This window comes from Perca flavescens, chromosome 14, assembly GCF_004354835.1.
Source record: "Perca flavescens isolate YP-PL-M2 chromosome 14, PFLA_1.0, whole genome shotgun sequence".
Taxonomy (NCBI): Eukaryota; Metazoa; Chordata; class Actinopteri; order Perciformes; family Percidae; genus Perca; species Perca flavescens.
The window spans coordinates 34,209,277-34,228,770 of record NC_041344.1 but is presented as its reverse complement, the minus strand read 5'-3'; the positions used below and the strand labels follow the sequence as shown (position 1 = coordinate 34,228,770).

General features: G+C 41.2%; 1 protein-coding gene across 1 annotated transcript in view; it reads left to right on the top strand.

Moving 5' to 3' along the window:
* The window catches only part of thsd7aa (thrombospondin, type I, domain containing 7Aa), a 258,145-nt gene that overhangs the window by 189,660 nt on the left and 48,991 nt on the right, over positions 1-19,494 (top strand). Inside the window, exons 22-23 of the mRNA XM_028597031.1 lie at positions 3,872-4,017; positions 4,870-5,044. Coding sequence (XP_028452832.1) covers positions 3,872-4,017; positions 4,870-5,044 — 321 coding nt within the window. The remainder of the gene's footprint in view (positions 1-3,871; positions 4,018-4,869; positions 5,045-19,494) is intronic.

The following is a 19,494-nucleotide window of genomic DNA, read 5'->3' as shown; positions in this document are numbered from 1 at the left end:
AGTAAATCCAAAGTATTTTGTATACTTTACTTTACTTTACTAGTAATAATGGAATACATATACATATTACATTTTACAGCATGTATACAGTAATCTGCAGTAGAATCGCTTTAAAAGTACCCCTCCCAACACTGGTGATCCATCACTGCTGAAGGTTGGCAGTGATCAGCTCTCAGTTGTCGGCCTCTCTTACGGTAATGGTGGAAACCAGAAACGCTTCATGATGTGAGAAACAGTGGCGTTATAGCCCTAAACCAACTGAGTGAGGGATAATAATCTCCTTGCATGTAATTCCATAGGATCAGGCCATTGATTGGCGGTCCATTACGAGTGTGTGCTAAGGGGCTCAGGGAGCACTCTGCTCTCCACGAGTCCTTGAGAAGAGCAGCAGCCAGAAGCAACAAGAGCAAATAGTAGATATGAAACCAATACAGGCTTTAGCTACTGTGGTAACCTTAATCTGTCCCCAGGCAAGAAGGATTTCTTTCCTTATATGGAGGAACAGCTGGTAGGCCAAAGCAACAGAGGGCTCCTCGCTTTCCTTCCTGTGTTTCTTTTTATCTCCAGGCTGGCTGTGAGGACATACTTTCCTGGAAGAGTTCATTTCTGTTCCTGAGCCAGGAATAGTAATGAGCTGGATTTGTGATTTCAAGCATACCTGGAAGCAGCAAGGTGCTGTTATCAATCAGTCGGTGTAAAAACAGCTATTTTTCTGGATGTGTCCAAACTGTGTGCATAGATAACCATGGCTTTGTGTGTTCTCCAGCCAAACACTGATAGTGACATCTGGCACAGGCTTCTCTTTTCCCCAGCAGCACTCACTGCCACCCACTGCTCAACCCCAAGCACTGCCGTGGCCTCCCGCAGGGAGACCACAGAAGCAGAAGAAGCGTAATTGAGGACGATGACTGGTTTCTGTCGACATAAGGTGCTAGCATCTTCTGCAAAGAAACCAGTAAACGAAGCAGCACACAGACATGAAGCTGGAGATGGTGAACGTTGATTAGAAATCTGGGGCCCATAATCATTTGAGATTTGTGCAGGATGTTTAATCAAATCCCAACAGTCATGGGGGACGCTTAGCTGGTTGTTGCAGGATGCCCATTGTTTTATAGTCACAGGAGATTTTAGAAATGTCCTTTATTTATGCACATTGGTTGGTTTGTTGGAAGATCTGGTGAGATCTGCTGCTGGGAAAACATCACAGAGGGAATTGTTTCTGACAGTGTTCAACATCACGTGGAGTGTTACGGGACTTAACAACACTGAAAATCATATCAATTAATCCTGCCATACCATATTTGAATAATGGTAGCTAATAATCTCTCTGAAAAAAATGCCTAGAGGTCTGAGAATGACCTTTTTGAATTAGATCAAATGTATTGTCTCCATTTAAAAGAACACTATCTAAATAGAATACTAAATAATAATTGATCATCATTCAAATCAGTATTAATGCCAAAATGCTTTACAAAATCTACCTTTAAATGTTCTGTGGATTTTGAGACCTACTTTTTTATTTTGTCACTTGAAGTATTATTGCTGACTAGTATTTGTTTTAGGTTGCACGGTGGACAAAAACCACATGCATTCCCTGTGAGACAGACTTTAATAGAGAGTTTTTTCACATCCCTCCCCTGGGGCACTTTGTTAAAATGCAGAGTTAATTTGGTAAATGGCACTCCTACCATCCTGCCCACTCGTATCCCCCAGCCTATAAGACAGCCCCTTGTTTCATTTTAACACAACAAAGGAATCTTTGATGAAGCCTCAAAATTGCACCATAGATCAAGTAAGCTAAAAGAGAAGTGTTAAATTATTACCCTGAGACAGAAGAAAATGAAAGGAGAAGCCAGACTTCATTCCTTAGAAAATAAGGGTACATATGAGTCACTTGAGAAATTCACCCAGATGTAGAGTAGAAATGGTACAAAAAAAGAACCATTACAGTGGAGGTCAAGATTCAGATGCAGTCTAATTGATTATGACACTACACAGTTACCTCGTAACCAACCACAGTGTTCCTCCTACTGTGCAACTTAGACTTAAATTGCCAAGTCGTAGCCTTTATTTCATCATCTACAGAGGGAACTAGGTCTTTATTTCTACTGTACCAAATGTCATTTTTCTTTACATTCAAAGCTTCTATTGAGAGATTTTTAAACAAAGCTGCGAATGTCTATATATTTTATGACATCTGTCTCTCCGTGCCACAGAGCTTCAGAGAACAGGCGGGCTGGCAGGTGTCAGATCTGTGCAGAGCACTGGAACAAAAACACAGACACATCACAGACAGTATGATAATAACATCCAACACGCAAGATTCACTCTCAGTGGTTTCAGAACTGAAACAGATCTGTCTGTTATGTTAAGCTGGGACCCGGACCCGGGAGACACAGACCCGATGGCACAGATTTCACAGCTGATTGTAATTAACAAGTTGTCGTTTATTTTGCCTATTTTTGGATTAGCCGACGTAAGGCACTGCCAATATGGCGACGGTCAGAGCCATCGGAGCCCCACCCTTTCTGCTTAATTTTCGCTCTTCAGAAACCTATGGGTGACGTCACAGAGACTACGTCCATGTTTTATACAGTCTATGCCTGTAACTCACGTAAGATACTGTAGATCAGGACCCGACCTGGACCCGATTGACTGTATAAACTGGATCAAACCCTGTTGATGTGTGAATCTTTGTTTTCACCTGTTGATTCTGACAGGAAGGTGGCTGGGGGCCCCCTCCCTTTTGTCCTCCCTCTCTCTTGTATGGGCACATTGCAGAAGACCACTAATTTGTATTGATATGTGTTTTCAGTTTGTAGTTAGTTGTTATTTGCTGTGTATATAGGTATACAGTAAAAATGTGTATGTACTATATGTGGAGTCTTATGTTATAATGATAGGTCATAACATGATTGCCATCTGTGAGCCGCTTTAAGTTTTTTTAATTCAATTCATCAGGTTTTATTCCAAGGGTGGTATCAGTTGTTTGGTTTAGTTCTGCAAGTGAGAGAGCCCAAATTTAAAACTGTGGAAGAATTAGTTACGTGTGAAGCAAATAACATTAACTATGTTAAAGAAAGTTTACAGGGAATATAAAACAGGAATGTTTTATTGGTGGAAAGAGTAACTTTTCGTGACAGTGACAGTGGACCCCCTGGACAGCAGGCTATGAAACAAGAAGAAACACAAAGACTAGGGCTGCACAGTAAATCACAATTTTATCAAAATCGCAATATGGACAATGCAATATCAAGAGACAGATATGTTGCATGTTCTGGCAATTTTTCAGTAACTTAACTGTCGACAATCCAGACTCCATTCAGATTAATATACATTCTTCAATTACAGAAGTCATCTCATTGGTGAGGTGCCTCTTTAAGTTCACATTTGCATAATATTTTTCATTTTTTCCGTGTTGTGTGTATGATATGACAGGAAATCTTTGTTTACTTGGCCTTTATTTATTTATGTTGGCTGTCATTTGAATCCCAGCTTTGATCTGAGAATCTACAGTAGCTCCAGTGGTAGACGGCCCAAACGTGGGCGCCTGGGTAGCTCACCTGGTAGAGCGTGCCGACCCCTATACAGAGGCCCACTCCTTGATGCAGCGACCGCGGGTTTGGGTTTGAACCTGCGGCCCTTTGCTGCATGTCATGACTCTTCTCTCTCCCCTTTCATGTCTAAGCTGTCCTGTCACAAATAAATAAAAATAAAGGCCTGGAGGTCACCTTGACAGACAATATCGTATTCCAAATCACTTGAATCATTCACACTCTTCCAGCTGCTCCGACCTGTCTTCCTCATCTCAGTCAACGTCCTTATAAATAAATAATTCATTTTTTTCTTCTTTTTATATGCTGTTCTGCAGGCAAGCTGTGGCGGAGGCGGACAGTGATCCAGGCTCCCCAGGGCGACGGGAGGCCCTGTCCGTCCCAAATGGAGCAGTGGAAGCCCTGCCTGGTGAAGCCCTGCTACAGCTGGAGATACAGCGCCTGGTCTGACTGCAAGTCTGAGGTCAGTTGGCCTCCATCCCTCTTTCTGTTAGAAAACTCCATCACGTTTGGCCAATATTGTCTGAGCAGCTTCACTACACTATTGGGACAGTTGTAGTTTTTCTTTCATCAGCATCAGTATTTAGACTTGTTGAAGAAATTCGGAATGAGGAAATAACATTTAAAGGGAGTTTGTATGTGACTATAGAGATCTTTACATTATTCTGTTCACATAAGTTAGACATATTAAATAATTGGGGTTTTAAGGTCAAATCCAAAACATCAATATTTCTATTAACCTTTAAAATTCCATATCAATACACCCAGATACATTTTTACAATTCCAGTATATACTGTAGCAATGAATAATGTAACATGTGCATAATGTGATAGTGAAACAAGGTGTATTTACATTCCCATAATATTATCTTACAAACTGGCATTTATTACTGAACATGGGCTGTGAGAGATTTTTTAACTGCTATGTCACAATGGCTAATAATATAACCACTAAAATCAATGAAAGAAAAAGCTCCATTATTTATTTTAAGCACCGAACAAAGCAGTGAATCGGAGAAATAAAACGTTATTTTCTAATTGTTTCATGGCGGTTGCGTTCTGAACTCCCACCAATGCACAACCCTGCGGGAAGGTACCGCAGGGTTGTGCATCTGCAAATCACTCGTGAAATAACCCAAACTGTACTAACTTTACCTAAGATAAAAAGCTTAAAAACCTCTGAAGCCCAGCTAGATTTAGTGTGAACAGTGAGCTAGCTCTTCATGATAACATTTGCTGCTTGAGCTAGAAATGCCTTTTGTATAAAGTTGTGTTTGACTCACACAGTACATTTATTTCTTCTCTGTTCCATTAGGGGGCGAGGTGTGGAGAAGGCCTGCGCTTCAGGAATGTGTCATGCTTTGTGTCGAATGGCTCAGGTCGGCAGGACAGCATTCTGGTGGATGATGAGCTGTGTGGAGATCTGGAGCCCTCAGTGGACAGAGACACACCTATCGTTCTGCAGGAATCCTGTACTGTACCCTGTCCAGGTAAGAAGATAATACAGGCTGCTACAGGGAGAGAGAGGGAGGTCCCAGAGTAGTGAAATAAAAGTTTACAGGTATAATCACAGCAAAAATCCTCACACCTAACAACAAAACTATCCCTGTTTATTCTAAAGGAGTATTTCAAATTATTACAACTTACTCATGCACTTTTGGCCATCTTTCCAATCAGTAATAAAAAAAAAATGTACTCAGAGTACAGAGATCCAGTCTAGAAACAAGAGCAAGCAGACGATGCCCCAGGTTAGCCAAACCGATAGAAACTGTGGCCAAAATACAAAAGATCCAAGCTGTATTATTAGTTAAATTCTTCTTGATTACCTGAGCTTACTGCATTCTTGCCACAAAAACCCATATGGTCAGGTTTCAAGTATTGTGATTGTGTCCAAACTAACAGTAGTTTGGACCAATCAGCATCCTAAAAGAAGCTACTGGCAGCTTTGTGTAGTTGTGTGTGACAACGCAACACATTCTCACTCCCATCGCGTAACATACAGACTCTTGGTCGGTGTTGTTATTGATGCTAAAAGTCTCCTTTAGCGTCATATCTAAACAAGCTTTATCTAAACGTGCTTGGTGGGACATACTTTTAACTGGCATGTGGCACAAGAACGTGACAGTTAGGTTTAGGAAAAGAAGAACAGGACAGTTGGGTTTAGGAACAGATGGTGGTTGGGGTTAAAAAAATGAACATTTCAGTGACACGCGGGACAAGAACGGGACATGAACCCCGGTCTCCTGGGTGAAAGTCCTGTGTTGTTTGACCCATCCGACCCCCCCAACCAACTTCCCTCCGCGGTATTTCTGGCTTTAATACTACTCGCTACAGTTGTCGCTCTTAATACTACGTCATCTTACAGTGCCGTGGTCGAGCTGCTGCTCTGCCCGGTGCGTTCCGTACAGACACTGAAGGATGATTTTTGCGTCCTATCTGACGCTGAGAGACACTGCCCAAGCGGCTCGATTTTACGAGTTGGGAGTGAGAACGGGTTAGATAACATAGAGAGGCGACTAAAGAGGTTAGCTGGTTAGACGTTGCAATAGCATCAATTATATCAGAACAGGGGAGTATTTCTTCTTTAAAAACAGAGCAAAGAATGGCGCTAAAGTGTTTTGCTGATGAAAAGATTCTTCTCTCGACTGGCTTTGGCAAGATTACATTTTTTTATTTTACTTTTCATATGAGGGTCACACATTGCCTTGGCAATTTCATTCAAATATATTCATGTGACAGGGTTTCCATGAAATTTACCTGAGAAATGATGCATTGATTTAAAACCATGACTAGTAAAAGAAGACTAACCACAAGGCAAAACGAGGAAAGAAAAACGGCTCCCCCTCAGATAGGGGGGTGCTGATTCCTTTGGCAAGAGTTTGATAGACCAGGGTTTTTCCTGCATAGAGGAATTTTTCGCTTCTCAGATAGTTCTGTGTAACAAACCATCGGGCATGTCAGGTTACCTGAGCTACCTTGATGGAAGGAATTTAACTAGAAGTCTCCTTGTAAACCTAAATCCCTAAAAACCCTGAGGACCTACTTTCATCTGAAGCTGGTCTCTGCTCTGCTATAGCCAATGTATCTTGCTTTCAGGTTTAAGTCCATCATGTCTCTGGTGTGATGCAATGGGACTTGGAAACCATATGCAGTATGCTGTAGTCAGCCTCTAAACACACAGAAATTACTGGTTTCAAGCTAGGGCTGAACGATTTAAGGAAAAAATCAAATTGCGATTTCTCTGCCAGATATTGCGATTACAATTCAATTCAATTTTATTTATAGTATCAAATTATAACAATAGTTATCTCAATACACTTTACAGATAGAGTATGTCTAGACCACACTCTATAATTTACAAAGACCCAAGTGCGACAGTGGCAAGGAAACTTCCTTTTAGGGAGAAACCTGGGACAGACCCAGGCTCTTGGTGGGCGTAGAAATAGTAGTTGTAGTAGTTCATGGCGTAGTAGGGCAAAGCAGGGCACTGCAGGGCAGATTCGATTTACGATTATTATTTTTTAAAGTTGAGCTGAAGTTCAATATTGTCTGTGTAACAGATAAGACATGTCATGGAACATTTTAACATGAGACTCCATAAAAACTGCTCTATATCTTTATGCAAGGAACATAGATTTGAATTTTCAGCGTGATATCACCAGCGTATTAAGTGATATCTAACATTAGTCCAGCATTTATCTTATAAAACTATGAATATAATAATAAAAAGTAATAAATAATGGTAAACCAAATGTTACACCAAACATTCAACTAAATATTGCTAATTCGATTAATTGCAGCCTTCACAATAAGCTAATCACATTCTTTCAAATTGAAAACGATTCATCGTTCAGCCCTATTTCAAGCACTGTGAAAGCTATGGTTCAATGTTCTCCCATTATTTTTTAAACACAGAACAGTAAATAATTTGTTCTAAAGTTAAACTTAGAATGAACCAGTGCCCATATTATGAAAAAAATCACTTTTTCTGGGATTTGGGGTGTTATTTTGTGTCTCTGGTGCTTCCACACGCATACAAACTTTGAAAAAAATCCATCCATGCTGTTTTGAGTGAGATACGGTTTCTGAATGTGTCCTGCCTTCAGCCTCCTAGTGAGCTGTTCAAAATCGATTGATGGAAAATGAGCTGGCTAACCACAACCGTTAGCTAGCGTTAGCATGCTACCGCTAACATGCTACGTCGTTCTCAATAGCAAAGCACTGCTACAACACACACAAGTTCACCATAATCTACAAAAGAACTACTTACATGTGCACCCTGGTTTAGAAGTCTCCCAGCTAATCCTGCCTTATAACTGACCAAAGTTGGAGAAACAGGCTTTCTTTTACTGTCTCTAGAGTTAGCTAGCTGACATGCTCTACATCTGAGCTACTGAGCATGTGCAGTGCAATCAAAGATAGAAGAGGTCTCACTCTGTAGCTAAAACAGAAACCAGGTGAAAAGAGTATCTGCAGCAGTGAGAGAGAGCTGTGCAGTACAACAAAAATATGGTGTTTTTTGAAAATTAAACCATGTAAACTATTCTGGTATAACCTTAAAATACAATTATGAACCTGAAAAAGGTCCCATGAAATGGTGCTCTTTGGATGCTTTTTTATAGACCTTAGTGGTCCCCTAATACTGTATCTGAAGTCTCTTTTATATAGACCTTAGTGGTCCCCTAATACTGTATCTGAAGTCTCTTTTATATAGACCTCAGTGGTCCCCTAATACTGTATCTGAAGTCTCTTTTATATAGACCTCAGTGGTCCCCTAATACTGTATCTGAAGTCTCTTTTATATAGACCTTATTGGTCCCCTAATACTGTATCTGAAGTCTCTTTTATATAGACCTTAGTGGTCCCCTAATACTGTATCTGAAGTCTCTTTTATATAGACCTTAGTGGTCCCCTAATACTGTATCTGAAGTCTCTTTTATATAGACCTTAGTGGTCCTCTAATACTGTATCTGAAGTCTCTTTTATATAGACCTTAGTGGTCCCCTAATACTGTATCTGAAGTCTCTTTTATATAGACCTTAGTGGTCCCCTAATACTGTATCTGAAGTCTCTTTTATATAGACCTTAGTGGTCCCCTAATACTGTATTTGAAGTCTCTTTTATATAGGCCTTAGTGGTCCCTTAATACTGTATCTGAAGTCTCTTTTAAATAGACCTTAGTGGTCCCCTAATACTGTATCTGAAGTCTCTTTTATATAGACCTTAGTGGTCCCCTAATACTGTATCTGAAGTCTCTTTTATATAGACCTTAGTGGTCCCCTAATACTGTATCTGAAGACTCAATACAACATTCAGCCTTGGTGCAGAATTACAGCCACTAGAGCCAGTCCCACAATGAGCTTTCCTTAGTATGTGCCATTTCTGTGTCTGTAGCTATTGAGGAGGGGGGGGTCAAGGTGGAGGGAGGGGTGGGGGGGGTGTTGCCTTGCCCAACTGCCACTTTGCTAGTTTGAAAGCCATGATGTCTCTCTCTCATGGGGGGGCCAAATTCTCTGGGCGGGCAAAGCAGAGAAAGGGGAGGTAACCTTGCTCCTTATGACCATATAAGGAGAAGATTCCTGATTGGCCCATCTGAGCTTTCATTTTCTCAAAGGCAGAGCAGGATACCCAGGGCTCGGTTTACACCTAACACCATTTCTAGCCACTGGGGGACCATAGGCAGGCTGGGGGAACTCATATTAATGTTAAAAAACCTCATAAAGTGAAATTTTCTTGCCATGGGACCTTTAAATTATGCTGTTATTTTCATATTTCACAATGCCAATCATGTAGAATTATTTGATCCTCTGTTTTTCTTCATGCCCTCATACCAGTTGTGATACATCCATGTGTTTGTATGAGGGTGTATGACCATCTGCATAGTGCTTATCTGGGGTTATACTGCAGAAATTGAATGCGGCAGAACATTTTCCACAGTTCAATTTCAATTCAATTCAATTTTATTTATAGTATCAAATCATAACAAGAGTTATCTTGAGACACTTTACAGATAGAGTAGGTCTAGACCACACTATAATTTATAAAATCCCAACAATTCTAGTAATTCCCCCAAGAGCAAGCGTAGTGCGACAGTGGTGAGGACAAACTCCCTTTTAGGAAGAAACCTCGGCAGACCCAGGCTCTTGGTAGGCGGTGTCTGACGGTACCGGTTGGGGATGTGATGAACAGTGACAATAATAGTCACAATAAAAATAATGTAACGGTGACAAAAAAAATGGTAGTCGTAGTAGTTCATGTCATAGCAGGGCACTGCAGGGCGTTACAGTATGTATTATGGCCAGTGTTGGGCAAGTTACTTCCAAAATGTAATACATTATAGATTACTAGTTACTGTCATTTGAGAGTAATTAGTTATATTACAATATTACTGTCTCTGAATTGTAATGCGTTACACTACTTTTGCATTACTTTTGAGTTACTTTCACCAAAATAACAGCGGAACTTTGACTTGGCAGCTAGCTTGTGAATTTCACAACCGGATCAATAAGGTCTCCTCTTTATCCACTTTGATACATCAAAGATTATTCATAATATTTTGTATAATTAATATGGATATGCAAAGTAACTAAAGTTATAAAACTAGACAAGTAAAACATACAATAGGCAAGTAGGAGAAAATGAAAATACTCAATTAAAAGTAGGCTACCTTACAGTTGTATTGAAGTACAGCATTGTTGTAAAATGTTTGTTTAAAGCACTTGAATAAGAAATTCATGTTGTTTAGTTTAAAACAGTCTAAAGGAAATGGCCAATAGTGTGATTAAAACTCACTATTTACATTATTTACAGTACTTGATTTACAGCTGATATGTGAAAAGCTCCACAACCTTATTTAACAGTAATTTAGTTTTACTGCGAATTGTCACAGGAAGTGCTTTTATTTTGAAGTAGCCTACACGGAAGTTGTCTGTTGTGTACTCTTTCTAGCTTGTGTTGAGATGAACGTGAGACCCTAGATGCAAACATGTCCGTCAAGTGAAGTTGATCACTTTCTTGTTTGTAAAACTGCAACATATTGAGCAGTAAATGGTCACAGTAAAAGACAAGCGTTTTTGGTCGACATTCGAAGCTCTTTTACTACAGGCATAGTTACTCTCCACGGCTGGTAAACTGCAATTATATTTACATGTAGCAAGCCTAAACATTAAACATTAATTTCTGACATGTTTAAATCTGTCAGCGGCTCGGACACACTGCTGTCCGCGCTGACGTACCGTCACCTGTTGTTGGGACACGAAGTTATAAAATAATACTCACGGCTTTTTTTTCCTGTGATCAAATGTTTCGCGGTGTTGGGAAATTGTTAAATGTTGTGGTAAAATGCGTTGTAACTCGCGTTACTGAGATTGTAACGGGTATAATATTACCGAAATTTAATTTGTAATGCGTTATATTACTACGTTACAGCAAAAAGGAATACATTACTGTAATTGCGTTACTTTTGTAACGCGTTACTCCCAACACTGAGTATTGCACACCAGAGTATATCTGGACGTAGCAGGACGCTTCACTACACCACGGCGACAGCTGCAACCAAGATCTTTGTGCCATCCTAGTCCAAGGAAATATGATGGGCGAAAAAAAAACATAAGGACTCCGGGGAGTAAACTCCCCAGAGCTAGGTTAGAAACAAGCATTTCTGGATCTCCTCACTCCCTAACTATAAGCTTTATCAAAGAGGGGGGTTTTCAGTTTATTCTTAAATGTGGTGACAGTGTCTGCCCCCCAAACCCAGACTGGGAGCTGGTTCCACAGGAGAGGAGCCTGGTAGCAAAAGGCTCTGGCTCCCAGTCTACTTTTAGAGACTCTAGGAAACACATGTAGTTACATGTGGTTCCTAGAGTCTCTAAAAGTAGTAGAATGCAGAGTTCTGCATTCTGGGAGCATAGTGCTCTAGTGGGAAAATAAGATACTAAGAGCTCTTCAAGATATGATGGTGCTAGACCATTTAGAGTTTTGTAGGTCAGGAGAAGGATTTTAAATTCAATCCTGGATTTTACAGGAAGCCAATGCAGAGAAGCTAGTACAGGAGAAATATGATCTCTTTTCTTAGTTCTTGTCAGGGCACGCGCTGCAGCATTCTGGATCAGCTGGAGAGAAAGGGTTTTATTTGAGCAACCTGATAGTAAGGAATTGCAGTAGTCCAGCCTGGAAGTAACGAATGCATGGACTAGTTTTTCAGCATCGTTTTGAGACAGGATGTTCCTAATTTTGGCAATGTTACAAAGCTATTCTTGAGGTTTGTTTAAGATGGGCATTAAAGGATATATCCTGATCAAAAATAAGATTTCTGACAGTAGTGCTGGAGGCCAGGGCAATACCATCCAGGGTAGCTATATCTTTACAAAATGAAGTTCGGAGGTATTTGGGGCCCAGCACAATAACTTCAATTTTGTTTGAGTTTAACATCAGAAAACTGTAGGTCATACAGGATTTTATATCTTTAATGCATGCTTGAAGTTTAGCTTACTGACTGGTTTCGTCTGGCTTGATTGACAAGTATAACTGGTGGTGTGTCCCAAATCACGCACTTCTGTACTTATACTAACTATTTGAGTGCACTCAAAATTTCACTCGTCGAAGTGTGGTAAATGCAGTGCACTACAAGTACCCGGCTGGTGCACTCTGCCGCCATCTTGGCTACGTAGCGGAAGGGGCGGAGCTAACAAAAGGTGAAAAACTTTCGATAATGGCGGTCGAATACGCGACAGCGAGACCCAAATGTAAGTTCAACATTAGTCTTTTTGCTATACTTGTTTAACATATACGCAACCTGTTTATGTATGTGTGGTTAATTTTGCAGTCAGTGATGATTTTTTTACCGCGAATTATAACGTTTATTTGCATCGTATTTTGACGTGCTATTAAGCTAGCTTTAGCTAACCTTAGCTAGCTAACAGCGGCGAAGTTACCGGTACTTCTAGCTATGCTCTTTGGTTTAACCACTGGCAAATCAGTTATAACCTAGCTAACGTTACATGTGTTGTGGTATACGGTTGTTGTTTTTAAACTATCGTCCTCACTGCAGACGATTTTAGCGTTAGATGTGTGATCTGGTAAATATACATTAAGCTGCCAACGTTAGTAGTAATGTTACAGTACGTTAATGTATGCTATCTTATATCATATTAACAGTGCAGTTTCTGTCCTGATCTGACTTATATAATCGTTAGGGACATGGACAATGCTGCCAATTTGAGGGAAGTCCTCCTCTGCTGGAAGGAGAACGACCTGGGGGAGGAGAGAGAGGATTTCCCTGCTGGTCTTGTGGACAGCACGCTGCAAAGGCTCTGGCTAAACCACGATCAGATGTACCGCTGGCGAGCCAAAAGAGGAAGACAAGGGCCTCGATGACGGCTCCCACGCCGTACCGAGGATGTACCGCTAAAGGATCCTGCTGTAGAGTCTGAAGTCCCCCCTCAAATCACTTTCCCCATCAAAATACAGGGCCAGCAATGAATAGAACAATAGGATCTATTTAAATGTCTATTGTGTTGCCTCTGCTTTCACTCTTGTATTTTCACTGTATTTAATAGCTATTGCAATAAACATCCTATATATCAACATATAATATGACTATTTTCTATGTTAATGTTATATGTCAGTTGGACACAATTTTAATTGCTCCAATTTTGCTAAATAACTCAAAATGGCCATGTTTGGTTATTTATTTTTTTTACAATGAATTAAGAGCAAAAGCATGAATATCATCATACCTGGATGTTTACGGTTGCATAAAACAGAGGGCAACAATAAAAACAATCACATTCATTTTAATGAACAAGGCAGAAATGTATGGTGACAACAGGTGGTGAGAATGCTCTGCCCTGGGTATAATTCACAATTTCACAGAAGAGGAAGGAGGAGGACTGAGATGTTTTGATCGTCACTTCCGGTAAGTACATAAGGCAGTGCTCGATTTGAGACAATACTCCCCGTCAAATTTTACGCACTATGCAAGTAAGTACATAGTGTACGAAGTGCACTTCCCTTAGTGCACTATGGGAAGTGTGCGATTTGAGACACACTATGGGTGTCATCTGCATAACAGTGAAAGTTAATTGAGTGTTTCCTAATAATATTGCCTAGAGGAAGCATATATAAGGAGAATAGAATTGGTCCAAGCACTGAGCCTTGTGGGACGCCATGGCTAACTTTAGCATACATGGAGGATTTATTGTTAACATTAACAAATTGAGATCGATCATAGAAATATGACTTAAACCAGCTAAGTGTGATTCCTTTAATGGCAACTAAATGTTCCAATCTCTGTAACAGGATGGTATGGTCAATAGTGTCGAATGCAGTACTAAGATCAAATAAGACAAGTATGGAAACAAGACCTTTGTCGGCAGCAGTTAGAAGGTTGTTAGTAATTTTCACCAGTTCCGTCTCTGTGCTATGATGCTTTCTAAATCCTGAATGAAAGTCCTCAAACTACGTAAAAAATCACATAACTGATTAGCGACTACCTTCTCAAGGATCTTGGAAAGAAAGGGAAGGTTAGATATATATATAGGTCTGTAGTTGGCTAAGACTTCAGGATCGAAAGTGGGTTTTTTCAGAAGAGGTTTTATCACAGCTACTTTAAATAACTGTGGTACATAACCTGCTAATAAAGACATACTGATCATATCTAGTAATGAAGTGTTAACCACGGGTAACACTTCTTTAAGTAGCCTCGTTGGGATGGGGTCTAAGAGACAGGTAGATGGCTTAGCTGAACAGACTTTTAACATTAAGGGCCCTATTTTAATGATCCGAAACGCAAGTATCAAACATGAAATGCAAGTAGCTTTGTGGGCGGGTCTCGAGCGCTGTTGCTATTATACCGGCGGGATAAATGACTCTTGCGCCCGACGCAAATCTAAAATGGGTTGGTCTGAAGTAGCTAGGTGTGGTTTGGGCGTAACGTGAAAAGAACCAATCAGAGCGTAATCTCACATTCCCTTTAAGATCAAGCGCGCTTGTTCCGTGGCGGATTGCTATTATGACGGAGGATTTGCCTGGCGCACGCCAGGGGAGCTGTCCGGGATGCGGCAAAGTAATAAATGCCGTCTTGACCGGGTGGCGATGTTGCTGCGGCCTCTCGGGCTCATCTCCTCAAGTCTGGAGAGGATTGCTGCAGCCATGGAGCGTGGGCCTCCAAACCCACCACATGCACATGTTGTGCCCCTTCCTCCTACCCCCCACTCCATCTCCGTCCACCCGCTCCACCAGGATCGCATCGCGCATTGCCACTCCCAGGCCAGATTCCGCCGGAGTGTTCAATCCCGCCATAGTTCAATATCACGTCTCCTCAAGTCCTCTAATATTTCCTCATTTATGTCATCAACACATCCATGATTCATGGAAATGTTGTGTAAAACACAACAAGCCACAAAGAATGCTGGGACTTTTTGAGGACTGTACTGTAAAGTGCCTCCTGACCGATCCAAACACCTGAAGCGCATTTTCAGTAATATTTTTCTTTGTAATTATGTATGGTTTGCAAAAATGGGAACTGCTGCGTCCGTGTAGATAAGAGAAGCAAAATGTATGCACGTTGTGCACACGCTACATTATGGCCAAGCATGCGCCCCTAAAATAGCATCTGAATAACGCGCTACTGACTTTAGACTAGCGCCACTGACTTTAGACCAGGTTTTTCCTGGTCTGTGGCGGAATTTTTTTCTGAAACTGCAAAATAGCACCAGGGAACGTTTGCGCCTGAACACGCCTCCTCTTTTTGCTGAACCACCCCCGGGAGCGCAAATACATTCCCTAATTTACCGACGTGCATCTGTGGAGGGAAAAGTCCGCTGTGCGTCGGGTGCAAAATAGGAATGATACATGCGTCGTGTACAAAGGCAATTGTGCTGAGTGCAAGATAGGGCCCTAATTGTTGAAGGTCTATAGGAAAAAAGCAGTCTAAGTATATGTTAGGTCTTGTCGTTCTTTCTAGTAGTCCTGTGTTTAAAGGTGAACCTTTAGAAGTTGAGGGCAAAAGGTGATGAATTTTATCTCTAATCGTTTAATTATTTATTTTATTAAATTCGCTACTCAGAGCTATAAGGATAGATGGCTCACTAGAGCGATGACTCTCTGTCAGCCTGGCTACAGTGCTGAAAAGAAGACCTTGGGTTGTTCTTATTTTCTTCTATCAGTGATGAATAATAGTCTGATCTGGCATTTCTGAGGGCCATACTATAGGTTTTCAGGTTTTGTCTTGCCAATCCAAATGAGATTCTTCCAGTTTGGTGGAATGCCATTTACTTTCAAGTTTTTGCAAGATTTGTTTTAATTTGTGAGTTTTGGAGTTATACCAAGGAGCTAATTTCCTTTGCTTTATTATCTTATTTTTGAGGGGAGCAACAGAGTCTAAAGTCGTCTGTAGGCAGGCCGTAACACCATCTACAAATGTATCAATTTGGGGGGGACTAAAGTTAACACAAAGGTCCTCTGTTATATTAAGGCATGACATTGAGTTAAATGCTGTTGGAATATCTTCCTTAAATTTTGCTATAACACTGTCAGATAGGCATCTAGTGTAGAAGCTTTTATCTAACTTTGTATAGTCGGGTAGTAAGGATTCGAAAGTTATTACGAAATGGTCTGATAATACAGGATTCTGCAGAAATATTATTAAATCCTCAATATCAATGCCACATGCCTGACTTATGCACACTCTGACTGAAACCAATTGAATCTAATAATGAGTTGAAAGCAGTACTGAGGCTATTGCTGTCAACATCCACATGGATATTAAAATCACCTACTATAACTACTTTGTCTTTAAGGACTACACATGATAAAAACTCAGAGAATTCAGATAAAAATTCAGAATACGGACCTGGAGCTCAGCAAATAACAGCGAATATAATTGGCTGTAATGTTTTCCGTGTTGGAGGTTGAAGACTAAGAACAACGAGTTATAATTTAGTTTAGGTTTAGGATTAATTAACAGGCATGAATCAAAGATGGCTGCAACTCCCCCTCCTCGGCCTGAGCCTCTAGGAATTTGAGTATTAATATGACTGGGAGGAGTCGCTTCATTTAGGCTACGTTCACACCGCAAGTCTTAATGCCTGATTCAGATTTTTTGCTCAGATCTGATTTTTTGTTTGGCTGTTCACATTACCTTTCAAAATGTGGCCTATATCAGATTCCAGTGTGAACAGTTTGCGGTTACGAACTGACCCGCATGCGCAAAAGAACAATAACGATGACATCAGACGCAGCACGCTGTTGCACTTAAGTTAGGGAGGTTATGGAGGAAGTCAGCATTTTCGCTTTTATTTTTTGATTTTGTATTAAAATGTTTGTGTAATGGCAGCCATAACATCAATGCGCAGGTGCTGAGGAGGAGAAGACTGAAGAGAAAGAGAGACAAATTTGCGGGGTTATGGCTGCAGCTTCACTACAGAGGTCTGTGTGACACGTCAGGACCGCTACGGGCCTCCACCACTCTGGCTTCGCCCTCGCACACGCTCCACCTCCCCGGCGGTGCGGCGACCCCAAGGGACCGGGATCCCACCTCAGCCTGCGCACGCCGGCTTTCACTTTCATTGCACCACGGGGCGACCCCGACTCCTTGGTTCGTGTTTACAGGCGGGTCGGAGGGGGGGTTTGCCGACATCACCTTTTTACGTGAGCCGATCCCCGCCCTGGCGATGCGACGCGCGGTTGGGTAACAATGAGGACAGTCCGCCCCGGTTAACAGCCGCACTGGAAGCAGGGGGCCCCGCCCCTCCCGGCGGGGAGAGAGGGCGCAGCGAAGGGTTTTGAGGTAAAAGTCACATCGAATCCGCCTTGGCTGTTCACATTGCGGTCGGGTCGGATTCAGGACCACATGTGGAAGTTGCCTAAATCTGATCTGAAAAAATCAGATATGGGCTAGATTTGAGTGTTCACACTACTTCTGAAGAAGCCTGACCTGGTCACTTGACCCCCGATTTGGGCCACTTTGGCCTGCAGTAGGCTACGTTCAGACTGCAGACCTAGTGACTAACATATTCTTCATGGCCCAGCCAGGTTTCGGTAACACAGAATTGATTATCTGATATCAAATTGTTTACCAATATTGCTTTAGAAGACAGAGATCTAATATTTAATAGTCCATATCTAATTTTCTTATTCTGTTCTATTGTTCCAGTGGTTGTTTTAATTCCAATTAGGTTGTTAAGTATAGCCCCTCTTTTGTTTACCGTTGATTTAACCGATCTGTTGTGGTTTGAAGAACGGCACCATTGTTCTTGGACTTTTTTTTGTAAGGTTAGGAGGATTTTCTGCATTTGATCCACCTGTTGCTGTCTGCTGGATAGACACTGTACATTTGTATTAATTATGTACATTGTACATGTGTCAATCAGCCTCTGTTAAAATGTACAAATGTCAATTTTAATGCATACGCTGTTTGCATCGATCAACTAGTCGTAGCGTGTGTGCTCACATTGAATGTCAATGCGAAACCCTTATAGATTTTGTCCATTGAAAATTCCAATAAAGTCTATTCAAACAAGATGACTTCCTCAACAATGTTAACAAAAAGAGAAAGGCAACAAAGGGAAATGATTTGGGGGGGACTAGTCTCACATTGCCAGACCTTCCTCCTCAGCGCTGCAGAGCAAGGTCTGGCTAGTCCACACAGCATTCCTGGATGGGAGAAAAACGTGCTCTGGTTTATTGACATTTCTTTAAACCAATCACAATCATCTTGGGTGGTGCTAAGCCCCTGACACAATAACGGTGCCTCTGCTAAATAGTCTCAGAAAGGAACTTGTTTTGGTGGAACCTGTGTACATTTAAAAGTAGTTTTAGTCGTGCAACAGAAAACTCAGATTGGACAGATAGTCTAGCTAGCTGTCTGGATTTACCCTGCAGAGATCTGAGGAGCAGTTAACCATAGTCCTCACAGATCCACCGGAGGTTAGAACGCCAACACAAAGGAAGAGGAAAGGGACGGACATCCGTCCTAAAAAGAGGGAGATCCGGCGGAATTTTAAGGCGGCACCTAAACAATCCTAGAAGTGGAACGTCGTCATCGATAGCTTATTCCACAGTGTCTGCCAGGATTCAACATCCAACTGGTTAGACAACATATAAATATAACAGTATTCACTAGTCAGTGTTTTGTTCTCTAGTACCACCTCTCGTGCTTATTCCAGGCTTTCACAATAACAACAAAGACCTGGCAGTTGAAGCACTTACTGTTGAGTGTGTTTGATTGTAGGAGCTTCAAGAGCTCCAGAGTGTACCACACAATGCAGCGCCGATGTTAACAGGTGGGAGGAAGAGAGCTGAGGACAATGCCGCAAGCTTTTAAAGAGCTGATAACAGATGTTTGTGGCAGGCAACTTTTATTATGCCAAAATAAAAAGCTTTCAGTTGCTATCAAGCTGCCGAAAAAAGAAAATAAAAACTGGCTGGTTACAGCAGCTGCACTGTGTGTGTATTGTATTTGTAGAAGCATGTGTATACTTACACTGACTGCTCCAGCTTGGACTGTGTGTGGGTGTAATCAGCCCATAATCAAGTTAAGTGGCTTTGTGGAGACTACAAGGTCAACGAGGAGCCTCAGATCTGGTTCCTGCTTCTGTCCATTCTGACTACTTCAAAAAGAAAACCATTCACTCTGATGGAAACCCATTTTTAATAGAATTGTGATTTTACAATTCTTCTTCCCTACCTGATTTAGTTATGTATTGGATGGGAGGCTTCATGATTAATTGAATGTGCATTAATGTGCTCACATTAGCCTTGGCATTACAGAGGGAGCAGAGTAATCTATTTTAAGGAGAATCTTCTCTTGTTGAATATTCTCTTTGCTGAGAATATCATTCTTCTGGGCAGATGATCGTAATGAAAACTGAATCAGGGTTTTGGTAGGAAAACATCTGAGAGGAGGCGTTTTCATCTTGATTTCACTTCAGTGTATGCT